General features: G+C 31.1%; 1 protein-coding gene across 1 annotated transcript in view; it reads right to left on the bottom strand.

Moving 5' to 3' along the window:
- Nucleotides 1–1135: 1135 nt before the first annotated feature.
- The window catches only part of LOC149536212 (uncharacterized), a 65505-nt gene continuing 44678 nt past the window's right edge, over nt 1136–21962 (bottom strand). The window contains exon 2 of the mRNA XM_089806249.1: nt 1136–1762. Coding sequence (XP_089662375.1) covers nt 1136–1762 — 627 coding nt within the window. The remainder of the gene's footprint in view (nt 1763–21962) is intronic.

The raw sequence follows: 21962 nt of genomic DNA on the forward strand, positions 1-21962 counted from the left end.
GAACATTTCCTTACCTCTAGACCTACCTTTGTCTTCTAAACACACATACACATATCCTTTCTCAACAAAAGTTTTGTTAACTTATATTTAATATATCTTATGTATTACCTCAAACTACTTTATTATACCCAAATAGGAAATATTATTCTTGTAGTGAAATGTTCTATAACGCATTGGAAAGGAATTCTATAACTAGAATGGGCAAAATTATTGTGCCTACCAAGGTCCCATTCATACTCCAGTCAGTGACAGACAAAGTGCTTAAACTGTAAGGCCGAAGAAAACTACATGGCTAATATTTAGTTTCCATTTTATTGGTATTTAACATCTTCTTACATTAATACATGCGTTTTGAACATTTAGTTACCTTTCTGTTCATGAATTCACAATTCCATGTCAGAAAGAATGAAAAACCTTCACGTGACTTTTGTTGCTAACTTCTGAGCACGAATAATAAAGCACGTATTGAAAATCTAATCAACTTACCTCACTGTCTAAATGGATGTATGGATGTAGACAAAAGTAATCTGCTATCTTTGAAAATCATGTTCTCGTCGATTAATGCAGTCTTACTTTACCAATAAAACCAAGACAGAGAACACTAGCAAACAACGAAAATAAATGATGGCCATGAAAGGTTCAGACAATGGCATTCAGTTTCATGGATCAATAGATGCATTCATCTCCATAATAATCATTGTACTATGTACTTGAGCAATAATAGCCAAGAGGTCCATGAGGATTCACATTATTTCCTGCAAACAAAAGCAAGTAAACGTGTATATACAGTTGGGTAAAGAAAACTTACATCAGTGACTACACTTCTCTTAAAGTAAATATATTACATTCTGCATTTCACAAATTGATGGAAATGCCTAAAAAATAAACACCCAAACTTTCAATCGTATTGGCTGAACATGATACTATATTGTGCCAGGAAGCCAAATTTCTTGGATTTCTTGTACAATGTTTAATAACTGTACACTTTTCTCCCTTCCTGTTGCAAAAAAAGCCTCACCTTACTAACCCATTTGGCCAAGCTGGTCCTTACAGGTTGTTTCCTGCCTTTCTATACCAGATAGAGTCTTCCTGTAGAATTCATAACTAAAAAGTGAAAGTCAAATAACACAATAACTCATGTGAAATCCCAAAGAGATACAAACTGGTGATCTTCTTCCTCCTCTCCAGAGATTTGACTGTCAAAGAGAAGAGAAGCTCCAACTGGCACTCCATCTGCCATGTTCATCAGCAAGTTTGGCCAATCCACCCATGACTCAACAACCTCGCTGTTGTTATTAGGCTTTGCAATATGAGAGATTTCTCTCTCACTACTTGGTTTGTCTAAAAGAAGCTCCAAGCCTAGGAGATCGTTGCTAACATCATCATTATTACTGGTGGAGCTCAAATGCGGTACTTTTTCCACTTCTGGCTGTTGAAAAGAATATGCAGCTTCGAGTGCAGCCGACTTAATCTCTGTTTCAGAGGATGTTGGAGGGTGAGGAAGGGAGTGAATCGATTCAGGGAAATTGAAATTGGCAGAAACCCCTCTTACTGCCAATGCAGCTGCATCATGCGCACGAGCTGCCATTTCTGGTGTGGGAAATGACCCCAGCCATATCCTCTTCTCCTTCCTTGGCTCTCTTATTTCTGATACCCACATTCCCCACTTCCTCTTTCTCACACCAATGTAGGTGGGATGCTTTGTTCCTTTCCTATCTGATTTCCCACCACCTCTTACCATTGCTTTTATATCACGGCTCAACTGCAAGCACAAATCCTTTTGGAATTCAAATTAAAGTATAGGAGAAGCACGAATCCTTTTAGAATTCATATCTAAAGAATAGGAGATGACACTATGAAGAAAAACTATAGGTATTTAGAAAATAATTCAGATTTGAATCCAAACCTCCCACCAAAATTCTCAGCCTCTTGATTTGTGAAAGAATTTCATTAAAAAAACTGTAACCTACTATTATGAATTCATACAAATGCATGAAAAAATATAACCCACTATTATGAAAGCATTAATTAGAACCGGATTTATCATAAACTTAACATCATTCTATAGCCAGACCAAAGCCCTAACGTCTTAGTATAACCATGCAAAAATGAAATCAATAGCATATTCTAATCTACTCCTTTAATTGATTCTCAATATGAAAAATTATAACCCACTATTATGAGTTCATTAATCAGAACTGAATCTATGATAACAGCATTCTATAACCCTGTTAATATAACCATGCAAAAATGAAATCGCTAGCATAGTCTAGGTTGACTCTTTTAATTGAGTAGGATCTCTAGTCTCTATAACTGGTAACAGACTCTATATAGAGATGCTGTACTATAGCTTATGAAACTTGATAATCCATAAACTGATTTTTCTTTTGAGCTCTGTACCTCGCCATCTCAACATCAGAATCAAACAACCTCGTCAGTTAAAGTGGCCCGGTGGCCCCCATAACGTTGAGAGCCGAATCTTCTTTAAGAAAGACCAAAACTTCCCCCAGAGCCGATCAAATTGGACAATGTACGCTTAATATTTTAAAGCATTCTTTGCCGGCCCATGTCTGGTGAAATGGGACAATCTAAAAACTTTTAAAACATATTTTGATGGCCCCTCTTGACGTCATACTGAGCTTGATTTCACCACGCGTTGAATTGCATGCAGTTGTCCATCCTTCGTGTTTTAGACATACCGCAATTTTTAATCAATTTTTTTATAGTTTTAATCATTTTTTATAGCTTTGTCCAATGGATTGTCCTTGTTTTCGAATAATTTATATCAAGGGAAAGAACTAGCGGCCGCCATGTCAACCGAAATTTCGGCCGTTCTTTTATAACGTTTAAGGAGGCGCCAACTAATAAAAGATTAGTTTATTTTTTTGACAGCAACATTCCATCTTCCAGTTAATTACACAATAATTTATGTGAAATCCCAAAGAGATACAAACAGGTGAAATTCCATTTAATTATTCGGTTTCAGTGGAAAGGGTATTGCTCGCAGAATCACATGTAATTTTAATTAGTTTTTGGAAGAAAAATGTTAGTGAACCTGTTCTTGATTCACTTAAATAGACGTAGGTGTCTCCATCTGTAAATATTCAGTTCTGAGTCAGCATACAATCTATGCCTATTATCCATGTCTTATTTGTTGGTTGAAAAGTACAATATACCAAATGGAAAAGTCCATTCTTGATAGAAAAGCACAATGTCGTAAATGAAGAATCACGTAATATGATCGTGGATGAATGTTTACTGCGATGGAAAATAGTTTGATTGAACTTCAAGTAATTCGGAATATAAGATAAATATTTTTATGCCATGATTTATTGGTAAATATTTATGAAGACATTCTATTGTTTATTGTTATCAGATTTTGTCAAGATTTTGTCAATTTATGTTAATTTTTTTTACTATCTTCTAAATTAGATTCTGTATATTTATTATTTATATATGTTTTCAATTCTAAAATCTTTATTCAACTTTAATATCTTAGTTCAGATTATGACATTATTATCATATGATTTATCTTCTAAATTAGATTGTGTATATTTATTATTTATATATGTTTTCAATTCTAAAATCTTTATTCAATTTTAATATCTTAGTTCAGATTATGACATTATTATCATATGATTTATCAATCACTATGAATAGGATATATCAATCACTATGGACATATAAAAGTATCTAATTATTTGTTTATTGAAGCATCTTCAATTAACATAATATATAAACTAACCATTAGAAATAAGAAATGTATTTGATAATTTTATGTTATTAATCTAAAATACTTAAATGCTATCACACTCAAAAAAGTAATCTAGTTTCTTTCATTATTAATATGTAATATTTATTTAATTTGGTAAAAATAGATTGATCATAAATAACATTTTGAAATACAAATTATATATGGATTATTTTAAATATTATCGTATTATCTTTCTAAGTACATTATATTATTTTATAAAATACTTTATGATACTAAAATTATATAATTCATAGAAAAAATTATTAGCTATTTTACGACAAGTACATGCCACTATGTGACACTTATTTATATATGTTTTCAATTCTGAAATCTTTATTCAACTTTATTATCTTAGTTCAGATTATGACATTACTATCATACGATTACAAAATCAAAACTATTTCAAATGAAATACTTAGATTGTAATGTTTGAAATATGGTGGCATTGTCTTCCACTTTTCAAACATTACAAATATAAATATTAATAAAAATCTATATATAATCTAATTAAATAACGATAAAATATAAACTAAATATATAATTTATTTATTTTAAATTAATCACTAACTTTAATAAAATACAAATTTTATTGATTAGGTGACCTTCTTCTCCACATCAATGATTAAATTTAATTATGAAACATTAAAAATATAATATTTTGAAACATGCAAATATTAAACTATTATGAAACATACAAATCTCAAACATGGAAACCAAAAGTATTTTGAAATATGAAAATCTAAAACTAATGTAAAACATGGAAATGTAAAACTAAATTGAAACATGCACATTAAAAACCTGCAAAAGAAATGTATTATCAAATATCTAAATCAAATAGTTTTTGAATCCTAAATCTAAATCAAACATACAAGGCTAACTATATGGAACTTTAATCTACTCCTATTCAAAAACTCTAATTGCTCTAATAATCTCCATCTCTTCCTCCCTACAAAAACACAAAAATGAAAATGAAGTGAGGAGCATTTGTTTTATAATTTATGAGAGAACCCTCATATCCCCCAATAGATGTCTTTTGACATTCCATGAATTTGTTTTAAATTTCCCCACTCCTCACAAAAAATAAGCATGAATGTGCATGCAAAAATATATTTAACAAAAATAAAATGTGATGTGAATATCAGGATTTAACTGTGTGATTTTGAGTCAAACTCGATGACCCATGTTTCATGAGTAGTGATTCAACATGAATCCATCTCTCATGAGAATAAATGGAACACTTAGCACTCATTGGATCTAGGTGATGCTCACAGGGGTGAAGCACCGGGACTTCCCGGGAGGTCACCCATCCCAGTACTACTCCAGCCTGAGCGCGCTTAACTACGGAGTTTCCTCCACAGTTAAACCCAAAGCTTGCAACCCCATTTGCAAGCTTTAAAATGTTTTATATTTAAAATCTTAATTAAATTATTTCAGCCCTATTTTCTTAGGTTCTATTCTTTTGGCCTTATTTTTTTAGGTCCTATTATTTCGGCATCCATTTGATTTAATATTATTTTGGCTAGCTATTATTTCAAAAAAATTATTTATTTTATAATTCAACAATGATAAAATATATACTAAATATATGATTTATCTACTTTAAATAAATCATTGACTTTAATAAAATATAAATTGTATTGATATGGTGGCATTCTCATCCAAATTAATGATAAAATTATGCTTTGAAACATGAAAATATAAATACTTAGAATATGCAAATGTAAAACTATTGTGAAACATTCAAATCCAAAACATGCAAACCAAAACTATTTTGAAATATGCAAATCTAAAACTAGTATGAAACATGCAAATATAAAACTAATTTGAAACATGCAATTTTAAAATATGTAAATGAAAAGTATTATAAAATATATAAATCAAATAGATTTTGAATACAAATCTAAATCTAAATCAAACATGTAAGAGACTAAACTATTAAATGTAAGCCTAAATAGTTATGAAAAGAATTCTAAATCTAAATGAAATTAATTAAAATTGAAATCTAAATCAAAATAGAATATTATAACTAATTTTGAATTTCAATTTACATCTACATCTAAATCTAAATGAAAATGTAAATGAAAAATAGAAATCTCACCTGTAAAAATGTTACTCCAAAACTTCAATCTACTCAATATTCAAAAACTCCAATCTAATCCTCCAATAACCTCCACTTCTTCCTTCCTGCAAAAACATAAAATGAAAATGAAGTGAGGAGAGGTGGTTTTATAACTTCTGAGAGGCTCCTCATATCTGTTAGAATCTGAAAAGATTAATAACCCAGAAAACTAGTGCAAAGAGTAAATATCTAAACTATGAATGCAAATGATACAAAATCAAAATAGCATCATAGAGTTAGTCTCCAAGAGAGTAATGCAAATGCTGGAAGCAAAATAGCATTAAGAGGATGCAAAAAACAAGAGATGCAAATACAAGCCAGGTAGCATTCTTATATAGGCTAGGAAGAGGGAGGAGGTGGCAACACCAACCAATGAGGAGCAACCATCTATTGGACTAAAGATAGCAAAGTATCTTCCCAAGATAGCTAATGGATGCTCACATGTAGGAAGGTGACACCTCACAACCATTCACCTAATAAGACATGCTTTATTAACCTAAGCAAGATTATTAAAAGTGTAGGAAAAACCTAGCAAAATAGGAAAAATAAAAAACTACACTAACAATATCCCCCAACAGACGTCTCTTCACATTCCACAAATTTGTTTCAAATTCCCCCACTACCCACAAAAAAAAAGCATGAATGTGCATGAAAAATTATATTTAACAAAAAAAAATCATATTGAAATTATTTCGCCCCTATTTTTTCGAGCCCTATTTTTTGGTCCCTACTTTTTCGAGTCCTACTTTTGTGGGCCCTACTTTTTCAGGACCTATTATTTCGAGCCTATTATTTCGGCCTCCATTTGGCTTCCTATTATTTTGGCCAGCTATTATTTTGGGAATTCTTTTTTAATATTTAATTTGGAAGTTTGTAACTGTTCCCAATTCTTTTTTATTGACGGAGAATTTTTTTTGGCATATTCTCGTGCTGGTTATTTGTGTTGTGATTATATAGAATGCCTCTCGGTGTAAAGATCATGAGGTTGGGTAAAAAAAAAATTATATATATGTGCCGCTTTGATTTTTAACATATTGTCTATTGGAAAACATAAAGAGTTGTTACTACTTTTAAATGGTTTAGATTCTTAATTTGGAAAAAGTAAGGCTTATGATATTTTACAATTTTACATTGATTTTATCGATCCAACCTTATTAAATATTTCATGTATAAAAATAATCCATAAAATTTGATATTATTATGAATGTGAAAATCTTGTATTTTTGTGTAAATATGGTGATATAAGTCTAGTTAGAAACTCCAATTTCTAGAATTGATCTATTCAAAACTAGCTAAAATTTAGATAGGGATTTAATTTTACCCTATTTATAGTATTATGACATGTATTTCCACTATTTTATAATATTATTTACATACATAATGTCCTCTTGAACCTATAATTATCAAGTGAACTCTTACCTATTATACCTTTATAAGAGTCATATCATCTATATTAATATGTTTAATCATTTTACCTTTAGAATATAAATTTATTTATCTCCTCTCTATTTATTACTTTACCTATATATTATTATTATATATATTTAAGATTGATGGCTTAGTATAACATTGTATCAAATCCTTTAAAACACATTCCATTTTACATTAAGGTGAGTTACATGTAGCTCACTTATCAAAGCATGATTAAGGAATATAATTATCTCAAATATATCTAAAGATCTCAAGAAATGAAGAAATAACATTCAATTTTATTTATAATTACATTTTTTCATTTTTAAAATTTATTTAGATAGTACCATAAAAACTTGATGAGATAGAATATTTTGTTGAAATATGACTTTGTTTTAGTAGAGGAATGGATTTTCCTTCTACTCAACTTCCCATATATTATTTTTGAAAGCATTTTTTATTACAAATATTTATTTAGATGAGTTCTAATTGCTCAGATTTAGTAATATTCAATGGTTTTTAAATCCATGGTATTGGTTTGTAGTTGTATCTTTGTAACATATAGCATATTATTTTAATATAAAGTATAGAGATATGAAACTAGAAACATAAAATAGATCACAATGGAAGACTAAACTAGCCAACCAACCTAAGATCCTCAAGCGTTCATTACTTAAAAAATAACCATTACTTACAAAAATAACCATAACCATTTAAAAGAATTACTCATATAAGGTTCATCCCAAGTTATAATCAAACATCATAATGAGGTTTTTTTTTAAATCCCAAATCCAAATTTTGAAGTGATTAATCCATAGAAGTTCAATATACCATTAACCATGTTAAGAGGATAACCAAAGCTACATCTAAATACTATACATTCCATAGAAAAATTACAAACATCTAGCAATCAAGAACTCCTAAAAAGGTGTCCAAATCACCTCCAAATATTCACCAAAAAAGTTGGGAAGTTCCCATTGTTTGACCAAGGGTGTCTTCCAAGTGAACCAGGCGATATTTCATAATACTCCCAGTTGATACTTTATGCTATGGCAATATGATATGTTACCAGTATTATATGAATTTTCTCCAAAATAGAGGCTATAACTCACCATCATCGTATAATATTTTCCCGAATTGGAGGTGATAATTCACCTGTATCATATGATATTTCTCCAAACTAGAGGCAATACTTCACTAGTGTCATACAATTTTGTCCCATTGTCACTCTTGGTCAAAAATCAAGAAGACAAAGCTAACATAGGAAGAAAATAGAGTTAGAATCTCCACACTAGCGAGTACCAAAACTACCAAACTTGAGGAGAAAATACTCAAGAGAATCAAAAAGAAGAAAGAGAGTCAACATAACTTGCATGATAACATACATTGATCACAATAAAATCTATATGTATAAACAACATCATCATAGTAAAGTATGCACATAAGAAACATCAAAATGAAGGGAATGTACAAGAATAAGATGCTACCAATCTAAATCAACTTTGATCTCATTTTCAAATGAGATCATGAAATCTTATAAATCCTAACTATACCGTCGAGTATGAAAGCTAAATCACCAAAAGGATCATTGGTGTCACCTAGACAAATGCATGTTATGAATAACCATAAATAAAGATTACATGATCATGTACATTTAACATGGTAGTATACAAATAACATCACTAACCCATAGTAGTGATTACAACATCATCTAAGCAATAATATCCAACATCATGATAAGGGAGTGAAATAAGTAAATATACTAAACATCATCTAAAATATGATATCAAAGAATCCAAGGTAAAACATAAATTATAAGCAACCATACTTCTGATATACTAAAGTATTAAGTGAACATCCACCACTAGCCTAAATACTCGAATACGACTATCTCTATGTACGTGTCCACAAAACTAGTATAGGTAGCTACACCTCCCAACCACATTGTGCCAATAGGACCACACCTATCATACTGATGGAGATAATGACCTAACCAAAATCACATAAAACAATAACCATACAATAATACACATGAAAAACAAGTATGATACCAACATCTATATTCTTATGAACACAATGAAGTATATCAGGTCACTGGTCAGACCCACTATAGGATAACTATGTAGGGACTCTAGTGGAGTATAGGTTGCCTGGCATCCAAAGACTAAGCTATATATAGCATGGTAACATTCCCCCCCTACGAGATCCAATACCTGGTGTGGTAACACACTCCCATAGGAGGTCCAACACCTAGTGCAGTAATATGCTCCCATAGGACGCCCAATACTACACCCTCACACTAGATCCCTCTAGATGCTAAGAGAACATGTAGGTGTTCACTTATCTTATCATTAAGTTTTATTTTCCAATTAATTAGTTTGGATGTCTCTTATTAGAACCTCTTCATGTTACTTGGTCAACCACTTCTAGGATAGGGTACACAAGAGAAACCAATGCACATCTACCCTACATATACATGTTCATCACATGACGAATTCCAAAAGGTAGTGGAAGTTCCCAACCCAACCACAAAATGAAAAATTACTCTATCAAACTACAACTAGGAGTTTTTGTCTTGTAAGATCTCATCATATGCACAAGCACATGCTCATGTATGGGCAAAGCCAACTTCATGAATGTAATCACATAATACAAATGCAAGGTTTAGATATGAGAAAAGGAAAAAATGATTAAAGTATAATAAGATCACCCCATCATCCCATATCTAGGAGCATGAATTTTGCACAGATCCCAATAATGTAATAAGCCACTATGTAACATGAACTCACTCAACTGACCTAGATCTAGGACTACAGTTTCTACGTGAATCCATATTTCCATAAAGTAGAAGCATAAAATGAAAGAAAATATGGAATATAATAAGTCATTTCCACAATCCAAGAAGACACTACTAAAAGCCTAACCAAATATGGGTGGCACACAAAATAAGGCAATAATAAAAACCAAAAATTCAAACTTCTCATATACCAATGAAAATGAAACCCCAAGTCAAGAATATGTTTTCAAGACCAAGAGTCCTATAAAATTCACCAAATAGAATCAAATCCACAATATAGGAAATTCAAAAAAAAGGGACATTTCCACAAAATCCAATATGGAAATAGGAGTTCAGATTGGGAAATAAAATACTCTCCAATGTCCTATAACGATTCAAATTCCATAATCCTAATAGATAAGGAAAGGGATACAAGATCCAATCTCTAACTGAGTAAAATAAAGATATGGGCAAAAGCTAGATGACACCCAAAACAAGATAGTGCCAAAAAAATCCAAAATTAAAACATCTTCGAATTCGCCGAAATGAAAAATCCATTGACAAAACATGCCTAAACTAAGTAAAATGAAATAAAATTTTAGTTCAATGAAACCACATAAAAAGTAATAGCATAATAGTGAAAACACTTACATTTATAAAAATCATACAAAATAGAAATGCTCACCCTCATCAAATCGAGTGGTAGAATTTCATAAAAATAGAGTTGAACACTAGTTAGGTAACATTTAGCAATAAAAAATAGGATGTAAAAAATACTAAAAAAAATTGAACCAAAAGGCCCCACCTCATAGCCAAAAGGGAAAAATGAGAATAATCATCATAAAATAATGGGGTTGTCAAATCTAATGATTCTATTGACATTGAATCATGATGATCTGCCAAGACAAACTCCCACAAGGAGTGAAACACTATTTTCTCACAAGAGTGTTTTGAGGAATTTCCTCCAAAATCATGAGAAGTCAAAATAAACTCAATTTTAAGCTGATATATTTATTTTAACAAATTTAAATATAAATTAGATTATCAAAATCAAATAATTTAACTGCTCCCTTAATACCAAATAAATCAAACAATCCCAATTGCTTGGGATCTAAGTACAATAAATTAGCTAACAATAAAATAAAGATTAAATCAAATAAATAAAAACACTCTATACCATTAAAATAAAATAAAATTTATTCTATAACAATAGTGGAATCCTAAATGCATAGACATAATCACATGTCTAATCACATAATGCATTATGAATTCAGATTTACCAATTACTAGAGGGTTAAAATAACATAATAAAGATACATCTCCTTTATAGGGATGATATTATCTCAATGTGAAATGTCTGATCACTAAGTCCATGTGCCACTTTAGGGGATATAAGTCTTGTACAATCAATGAACAAAATAAAGTTTAGATGCCAAATATATAATAGTTGAAGTAACAATTACACAAAATCACAAAATTAAAGAGTCTCATTAAACCCTTTTAAATAACCATTAAATGATTATTAGTTAATCCATTTACATAAATTTATTGAAAGAAATAAGATGAATATTCATAGAAAAAAATTAAATGAATCTAATGTGGATAATTCATATTCTAATTATTTTAATCATTTAATAAAGGAAAGAATAAAATTAATCAACAAGATAAATAACACTATAAATATATAAGTCAACATGGCTAAACATATGAGTAAACATTGCTATAGAAACCTAGTAAAGTGCACCTAGACAAATAACACATATTGTAATAATTGTTTTCATCTTAGGGATCACGAAACAACACCATTATACCATATGAATCTATGTATTCACTAGCACAAAACTTAGTGAAACCATCAAATATAACATATTCTCACAAAATAGGCATAAGCATAATCAACTAGCTAATGCAACAATGTAAATCGAATAACACCAATGGTGTAGACCACTCACAGGCCCCACTTATGACCAATCACAATACAATATCATCAATGTTGCATCCATTAGGGAAGCTTACAAAATTTCCTTGTTTGTATTCAATGTAACCCAAAAGACCTTATAGCTGGGCATGTTGGACGTAAATATTATGATTCTATTATGAGAATTGGTGTTGTTTTGGATCTAAATCTCTATATTATTGTTTATATTATTCTGTGTGGTTACTTATTAGGGGCTAGGGTGTCTCCTCTTGAGGTACACTTAGTCTTATGCTACATCAAGTGGACTATATTGAGCACAAAGTAGCTACGAGCATCTTGAGTGATGACAGCTAGGAGGTGGATCTTCACAAATGAAGATTGTTTTTTTTTCCTTGTTGTGTGGTTGTAACCTAGAAGGCCTTACATTTGGAAATGTTGGTTGTAAATCTTATGATTTTATTATGAGAATTGGTATTATTTTCTATTTAAATCTCTATGTTATTATTTATATTTTATTATTTTTTAGGGGATTGGTCATCTCCTTTAGAGATATGCCCATCCTTGCATTGCATCAAGTGGTATCAGAGTAAATATTTGACATATTTGGTGATAGTTAATGCATGGGTTGTGGAGATTCTTTGTCATTCTTATTATAGATCTGTGTTCACAAGGTGCATGGATAAGATTTATTGTAGAGGATTTTTCAATATCTTAGAAGATGCCTCCAAGAATATTCAAACCTAGAGTAATTGAAAATATCCATGATGTGGTGGAGATGAAGATAATCGATAAGTTTTCTCAGTTGAAACTTGACATAGCCAATCAAATCATGAAAAGGATAGTTTAGTTTTACAGGTATTACTGCAGTTGGAGTCTACTAGTGTAGAAGAAAATTGAATGGTTGGTCAAGAGGCTTGTTTGAGAAGGAAGAGCACATGAAAAGTTTTAGGTGGAGGTAAAATAGGTATATGTAGTTGGTTTTTTTATCAGTTTGTGGACTCTAATAGTAAACTTGCAAAGAAACTTGTGGCTTTTGTTAAGATACCTAAGCTTGTCAAAGAGGTTCCTAATCTTGTTGAGACTTGAAGGACATATGTTTCCATCATCAATTAGTTTTTTCCAAGGAAAACTTTAGTGGCTAATATTTGCCAGTGGCTTATCTCACTCATCAGGGACCTCAAATTTGTCTTTTTTTTTTGCACTTTTGGGGTGTCCATGGTACCTCCACTATACAAAAATTAGGTCCCATGCTTAGGCCAATAGCCAATAATAATATAGAATTATTTTTATTTTAGTGATGACTTTGCCAATGCAATCTATTTTTTCCATGCGGTAAATTATATATATTCACCTCAAATTTCCAATTCTCATCTTAATTAATGTCATAATAGCCAATATTTGGTGAAAATTTAAGTTAGGTTATAGGTTATGTATGTAGATTTGACATATATCTCTAGTCTAGAGATTCTCCATGAAACTTCTTATCCTTTCTCACTTTGGTCCAAAATAGATTTAATGTGGAACATGTGTCTTTACTTTTGAGAATTTCTTTAAAACTTAGTATCCTTTTAAAATTTTGGCCCAAAATAGGATTTAGACCATTGATTTAGGATCCTTCAATTATTATAAACAATAGGGACGTTTCCTCCATACCACCATTGAATAATTTTGAGGGAAAATATAATGATATAAGTGGTATAAACTTAACCTTCAAGTTTGATAATCAATTAGGATCCATATAATAATAATAATAAAATCATGGTTTCTAGGTATGTGTACTTATGTCCATGAATTTATTAATAATGAAAGACTCACTAGAATTTTATAGGATTTTCATACAGTTGAAAAGACATTGCCATTAAATTTATTTATTTTTTCCTACTCAAATTTTTTTTTTCTCAAGTAGAAATTAATTGTTTTCCCCTAAACTAATGTTTGATTTGCCAAGATTTTATATGTTTTTCCAAAGGGGGTTTCTTAAAGTTATCCTTGGTTGTTTCTGACATGGAAATGTTAGAGAATCTTATTGGGAAAGATGAGATACTGATTATGATGTTTGTATTTGTGGTGATGAGGATTTATTTATGGATGAGGATTTGCATTTGTTTGTTGATATAGATCTCAATTGATATTTTATTTCTTGTATGGTTGATGTATTATATTGTTATTATATGGATGTTTCTACTAATGTGGAATTTTATTTACATGTGGTTGATGTAGATTCACTTATTGCTGACAAGTTGTAGGGATTGTGGAGTGAGCATATTGATTGCATTATTGAGATTTATATGATTCTAATATTTGAATAGATGAAGAAGACATGGTTGATGTGCAATTTTTTTTCTTTCATATGAAAGGAAGCGTAATCCTTTGGTGAGGATGAAGATGAGTGCATATATTTCTCTTGGCATCAAACTTTGGGACACACTTTTCTATTTACTCCGAGAGTCTTATGTAGGAGCATCAAGCTTGGAATTTTTGAACCTTGTCTTTCATGCATTTAGGATTATGTTCAAGGAATATTGATGGACCTTGTCCAATGTGCACATAATGATTCAATGGATTGTATTGTATTGGAGTTAGAGCTCTTTTGGTGGTTTCTAGTAACATGTTCCTTATTTCTAGGGTGGGGTTTGGAGATGATTTCTATGAGATTTGATCTATGAGAGTTGGCTTGTGTGATCTTAGATAAGCATCATTTGATGGAATATGGTTGAATGTCAAAGTTTACATTATGATATTCAATGTTGTGAGTTAGTTATGGTTGTAAACTTGGGGCTTTTCCTAATATTATTTATTCTTCTAGGATAACTTGTGTCTTGAGTGTTTATTTAATGTACGAGTTTTTATTTAATGCAACTCTCTAGGATGACCAATGGCTTAGTTTAATATAAGAAGAGGGTCTTGTGATGTCTAGAGTCATTCAAGCTATTAGTGATGAACAAGTTGAACATGAAGTAGCTAGGAAAATCTTTAGGGATGATAGATAGTAGGTTTATCTTTTCATATGAGGATTGAGTTGTTTCCTTGTTTGTATCAGTCATAATCATGGATACCTTACACTAGGGAATGTTGGATGTAAACCTTATGATTCTATTATGGGAATTGGTGATATTTTGGATCTAAATCTCTATGTTATTATTTATATTCAATTGTGTGGTTACTTGCTAGTGGCTAGGTCATCACTTTTGGTGGTACAACTAGCATTGCACTACATCAATTATGAATATTGGAATGAGTTGTAGTTGACTTAATCAAGACTAGTTCTAGGCTACTGTATAGGAAATAATTCACTTATAAATTAAGTGGATCTATTAAGTCATTTAGAATGAGGACAAGAAAGATTAGATCATGATTGAAGACATCTTCATGATGTTTTTTCCATGATAGCATATGTTGGAGATCTCTCTATGGAGGTCACTAAAGTGTAACATGTAATATGTTTATTGGTAGCTGACTCTTATTATGGGATTTTCTTTGGTAGTTGTAAAGTATATTATAGTGTGTAGACCTTTACTGTAATATCATAGTGAATTCCTCTACAACTCTTTGTATATTGGGAAACCTCCCAACGATGACTTGATTTAGCTTTAGAAAAAGGTATAATGAAAAGGTTGTTTCTTTGATTGTATGTGTGTAATTATGGAATTCATTAACATTGATGTCAAGGATGTGAATATCATCAGAGATAATAATAAGATGATGATGACATTGGATTCAGAACTTCAAAGGAACTATATTAGAAAATGAGTTGATATATTGGCTAGTTCACTACTTGGAATATCTTATCCTATAAATCCTTTTTGTGTGACAATTTTAAAGAAGTTTGGACAATGGGTTCAATTGTCTTTCTTTTGCTACTAATTGTATACACTTAAAAATTGTCAAGTCAATTAATTGAATACTTTAAAATTTAATTAATATTTTTCATCTATTAAATTTAATAAATTATTTAATTACTTAATCTAATTCTTTTTCTATTAATTAATTAACTATTACTATATTTAATTTATATTATTCTTCTATTAGTATTCATCTAAGTTAATTACACTATTATATGCCTTCTAAATAATCCTATTAAGCGATTTATTTAAGTTGCTTAACTATCCACTAACTAAATGATAAAGACTATTACTCCACCTAGTTATTTAATGTCATGTGATACCTCATATTTTTTACAATAATTAATTATAATTAATTATTAAATAATCCTATTTTTCCTCATCCATGTGTCCTATTTTATGGGGCTAGAGAAGGGTATGTGACCTTCTGTGATTAAGTCTTTGGGACACATGTCTGGGTGACAAAGTCCTCTTCCACTTCTTAATCTAAGTAGGATTCCATCAATCCACCTCATGCAGTTAGTAGTGACTCATGAGAAACTTGTCCATGGCTTCCTCATTAAAGCTAGAGTTTTCTCAAGAAGTCTCAATGAGATGTTTGGCATGTGTCTTTCCTCTTCGTATTTTTTCTCTCACATCTCAACAATTATAATTTCTCTCAACTTCTCCAATTGAGTCAATCTCATACATCCATGTGTCCTAAATTATCTCTCTAGTGTAGGATGTTTCCACCTAGGCTAGGGTCCTCCAAGAGTCTATAAGAACCCTAATTCCCTCACAAAATACTTAGACTTAGACCTATAGATTTGAATACTTACGATTAGAGTAATTAAAATTCACAAAAAATTGTCCAGCAAGTCCATAGTTTTTCATTCAATCTCCATTAGAATCTCAATTCTTGCATCTATTCATCTTCATTATTTACTTTTAGCATTCTAGGATCATTTGATAGAATCTTGCATTGAAGTTTACAATCTCCAAAACCTTAGAGCATCTTGAAGAAGGTAGTTGATCACTATCTAAGGGCTCACAAATAAGGAAACTCAAGCTTAGGAGGAAAATGGAGGAACATTAGATTTGGTAGGAAAAGGTAAAGATTCCATTTTTTATTTTTAATCCTTCATTATGTATGTAGTTGGTAGGTTAGATTGATTGTTTAGACATTGTCACTAATTTCGACATATATTTTTAGCACCCACCATGGGACCTATCCCCCAAAATTTGATCTTTGTTTACAATTTTCACGTGTGTAGCTGACTTGCAAGTCATTTTAGTGCATCCATTTTATAGACCTCTGCATCCATTCATTACAACCATGCTTCCATACATTTTTATGCATCTATCACACCTTCCCAAGCTTCTTTTCTTTTTTGACATGCATCTCTTATTTCTACTCATCCATTCACCAAAAGATTACATTTGTTCAACATAAACCCACATTTGTTTGTTTTGCACTTCTCTTTAATTTTTTTGTACTTGTCTCTCTTTCTACTATGCCAATCCCATGTATGTTCTTCTATTCACTATAACTACACATCTGTATTATAGAACTCCACATTCATTATTAGTAGCTAGATTTTGATTTAAAAAATTTAGTTTTAGTTTTTATTTCTGACATCTTATAAAGTTGTTGTTTGTTTAGGTAATTTTTTAGGCTTATTTTTCAAGACATTGTGTAGAAGGCCCCTAAAAAAAAATTTGATTGTTCATTTATTTGCAAGTTCCTAAAAGGGGTTGTTAAATGAAAACTATAACCTTGAGTTGGCCTTAAAATATGACATGCTTTTCAATTTTGTATGTGTTCTAGATCATCATGTCTATTGTGTCTTGTTGAATATTCAAGTTTTGTATTTTTCCTAATTTTAGTAAAAAAAGTATCCTTTACCCTTGCCATTCATGGATCTTGGGTGTAAGAGAACTCTGTACTAATCTTTAAAGGGCCTTTCTCTTGAGATCTTCTTTAGTAGAGCTGATGAGAGGTAATGACCCAAGTAGTAATGGGCTAATTCCAAGCTCTTCCAATCCACTATATAAATAAAATTGCATTAGTATGAAAGTTTCGTGGAGTAGTTATAATATTGCTATGTTGAGATGACAAAAGAGACCGAAAGCATAACCTTAAAAATGGATACACTTACTAAATACTTTGTTGCAGATTGACAAAACCCTTCTATCTATTGGTGCTAATGTTCCCTAAAGGCATCCCACACCTCTCATGGCTTTGTTGTTGGATAGTAGTTCCTTGGAATTTGTAGCTTGGTGGTCCCGAGAAGCAAGTGCACTATAAGTGGGAGCTTGTGCCTCTAGACTACCATTCTATCCATACTAAGTTAGCACTATTGGACCTAGTCCAAGTGAGAATTTAGATGATATTGTCCTCTCTAACCTAGGATTGTGGTGTGTCTGTGCAATGCATTTTAGAAACTCTTTTAGGGAATCATTCACACTATTTTTCATATGTGAATATCTTCTTGCCAAAAATCAGAGAAAACAACCAAAATATTAGAAAAAACTTAAAAATTAAAAAATCCCAAATTCCATTAGAGTTTTGCATTTGTTATAAATTTATGCACTTCTATTCTATATCTCTGCATTTCTCATTTACTCCTATGCTTCTAGTTGTATATTTTTTATTTTGTCTCTGGTTGTGTGCTTCTATGTATTTTTTTACTATATTTGTGCATCTATAATACTCAATATCCTAAATCTCTCACATTTATCTATGCATTTTTTTAGTCTATTAGTGCACATATGTGATAGAGAGCATTAGGGATCTCTTCAAAAAAACATGAAACACTTATGGATAACAATTTGGTTTTTCGTTTTAGTTCTAACAATAGTGAAAATATTTAGATCTCTAGAATGGGTATGTGCAGGATCATGGTCTGCCAAAAAGTGGCGATCTGAAAAATATGTAGTTCTGAAATGCCTCAAAGAATTTCAAAATCTATTCCCACTTTTTTCCCACCCATCCTGATACTAAATGAAAACAATTAATACCTTTATAATTCCTACTATATCTTTCAATACCAACCTTATATGGTCATCTTTAATACATCCCGAAAATGTGTGTTTGGCATGTTCTTATGTGTTTTTTACTTCAAGCATGTAGCTGACGACTTTTTTTAAACCAAAATTTGATGTAATGAAAAGGGTTTCTTAAGAATGTTCTTAGCTTTTCATAAATGTATTTTTTGTCAAATTATGAGTTCAATAAGTAATTATTACTTATTTTCTAATGGAGTTAGCCACAAAGTGTTGATTGACATACTGGTTGAAAAATAGCTATAACTTTCAAACCGTATAAGATTTTTGAAATCCAAAAGATGTGTCACATTCTATGCTTTGACTAGTATAAGAAAAAAAAAAGAAAAACTTAATTTTGATTTTTTTTGAACTAGTTAAGGTGGTCAGACACGGGAGTTTTTTAATTCTGAAAATAGTATAGTAGAAAATTCATAATTAATTATTTATTTGGAATAAAAATTTCCAAAAATATGCGTCACATCCAGGCATGAGTCTACTTTTTATATCTAAAATTATATTTAAAAATATTATCATTTGATTATGATTAAGATGGTCAAACATACACCTACTTTTTATTTTTGCCCTGAAATTTTGGTAGTACTACATTAAAATCCAAACTTTTGACCAATCAAATAATTTTTTCTCCAGATAAGGCCTTGTAGTTTAGAAACTAGATTCAATTTTCTACAGATTATTTTCTTACAACTTTTTGATATAAAGTCCAGAACCACTTTAAAATTATGTGTCAAGTTGACATAACCCTGATTTGCTGGTTTTTCACTACCACTTAAGGCCATAGTTTGGTAAACCATGATCCTGCACATACCCGAATACTAGTTTGAATGCCATTTTATTTTTCCATCCTTCTAGTCTACCATACCAAAATCATAAAAACATCCACCATTAATCTCTAGTGTTGAAAAAGTTTAATCTTAGTGAATTTCCTTGTTAGGATTTCTCACCCTTTTCTAGAAACTTAATTAGATTGACATTTTGAATCATCTTTGTCAAAATCATAGCGAGTACCTATCTCCTATAGAATTATTGTTTCATTATCTACATCCAAAATTTGAACACTTAATAAAATATTTCAACCAACATTTACACTTTGGCATTTTACTATAGTTTAAACAAGATCTCGAAAGATGAAAGCCCTACAATAACAACACGACATGAAATAAACAAATGCACATGAGAATCCTTGGCCCAAAGAAACTTTTAGGTCCTCTAGATACTCAGTGGAGTCTGAACCAACTGAGGATGAAATTAAGGAATTTATGACAGATCCTAGATTTTAAAAGACCATGGAAAAGGTATTATACCTACTTAAAGAATGATACTACATGATGCTTGCATGATAAGGTGTCAAACTTCCTATGATTTTTGCTCTCAATCAACTTAGGAGCACTTCTAGAGATCAGGGATATTCTCAACAAAGGTTAACCCCACAAGATATTTTATGACAAGGTTCAACCTCACAAGGTCCTTTACCATCAATAGATCCTTCACAAAAAAATTATATACGTTCACAAGGACCCATTCAATAAAGTCCATCTTGTTAAGGTCATTTACTAGGTTCAACATCCCAAAGGTTAATCCATTAGGATGCTACTCAACAAGAATTTCCCATACAAGGACCTCCTCAACAAGGTTATACCCAAAAAGTGTCTCCTCAACAAGGTGTAACTATTAGCATTAACCTCAAATAGAAATAATAGTTACATGCAAATATAACCAATATGAAAAAATAACAGATCACATAGAAGAGAACACAAGACATAAAAATCTAATGTGTTACACCCAATCCCTAGGCTATATCCACCAACAAAATATCCAATGGTATTATCAGTTATTACAATCTGGAATTCCTTATACCTTAATACCATAACAAGAATCTACAATCTCATCATACATTATGAAATCCCTAACCCTAAGCCATTTTATACTAGATTTTTCTACTTACAAAATAAGGGTTAGAATAAGTCATCCAGTAGAAAAATTGCAGGTGATACCATTTACAATAGTGAGTCAATTTTATTTTCTTCAAGCACACTACCCCACAAAAACTCTCATAGGGGCATTGCCACTCAACCCCACTATCTACTACAATAGGAAGCATACTTATGGTGCTGCCCCAAGACCACACAATAGGTACTAACCCTTGACCCCATCTTTTGCATGTTGCCCCCAAACTCACATAGAACTAATATGGGGGGAACCTCCAATGAATAAACCTCTAAGTCAAATTAGGATCCACATCACAATAATCTCCCACTTGAATACTAGTAAAAATCCAAAAAAATAACCTCCCACTTGGATACTAATCATAACACTGCTAAATCTATAGTGCCCTCTAAAATATCAAACTACCCTAGACTCTACTATTTTTTTATTATGTTCAATCTAGAAGACCAATAGAAGTTGAAGAGGAGTTCAACTTCTCCCTTGTTACAGCCATGGTAAACATATCTTCTAGATTATCATTTTTATGTAACTTCTTTGGTTTTAACTATCCATCATCCAAAACTAATTAAATGAAATGGTACTACAATTGTATGTGTTTTGTCTTTGAATGTACAACATAACTTTTTGCAAGATGAATGGCACTCTAGCTATCTATGAATGAATAATTATCCCTCTCTAGGTGTCCCAATTCTTCCATGAAGAATAGGAAGCCATATCATATCTTTGGTTTCCTTTTTAGTAGCAACATACTCTACTTCTATAGTGGATAAAGTATTCACCTTTTGGAACCAAGAAACCCAGCTCAGTAGTTGCCCCACCAATTGTAAATACATAACCTATAGTACTCCACCTGGTATCAATATCCCCTACCAAATATGAGTCAACATATCCATATAAATTAGTAGTAGAGTTCCTAAAATGTAAAAAATTACTAGATGTTCCTCTCAAATATCTGAGAGTCCATTTGACTACAATCCAATGCTCAATCTTGAAATGACTCATATACTTGCTAATAACTCCCACTACATGTGCAATATCTCACCTTATACATACTATAGCATACAACAAAATTTCTACAATAGAAGAATAAGGTGCCTTTGACATATTATCCTCCTCTTCTTTAGTCTTTGGACACATTTCCTTATCAACTT

The sequence above is a fragment of the Cupressus sempervirens genome, chromosome 10 (genome assembly GCF_028749045.1).
Source record: "Cupressus sempervirens isolate cs-2001-9-10 chromosome 10, ASM2874904v1, whole genome shotgun sequence".
In the NCBI taxonomy this organism is placed as follows: Eukaryota; Viridiplantae; Streptophyta; class Pinopsida; order Cupressales; family Cupressaceae; genus Cupressus; species Cupressus sempervirens.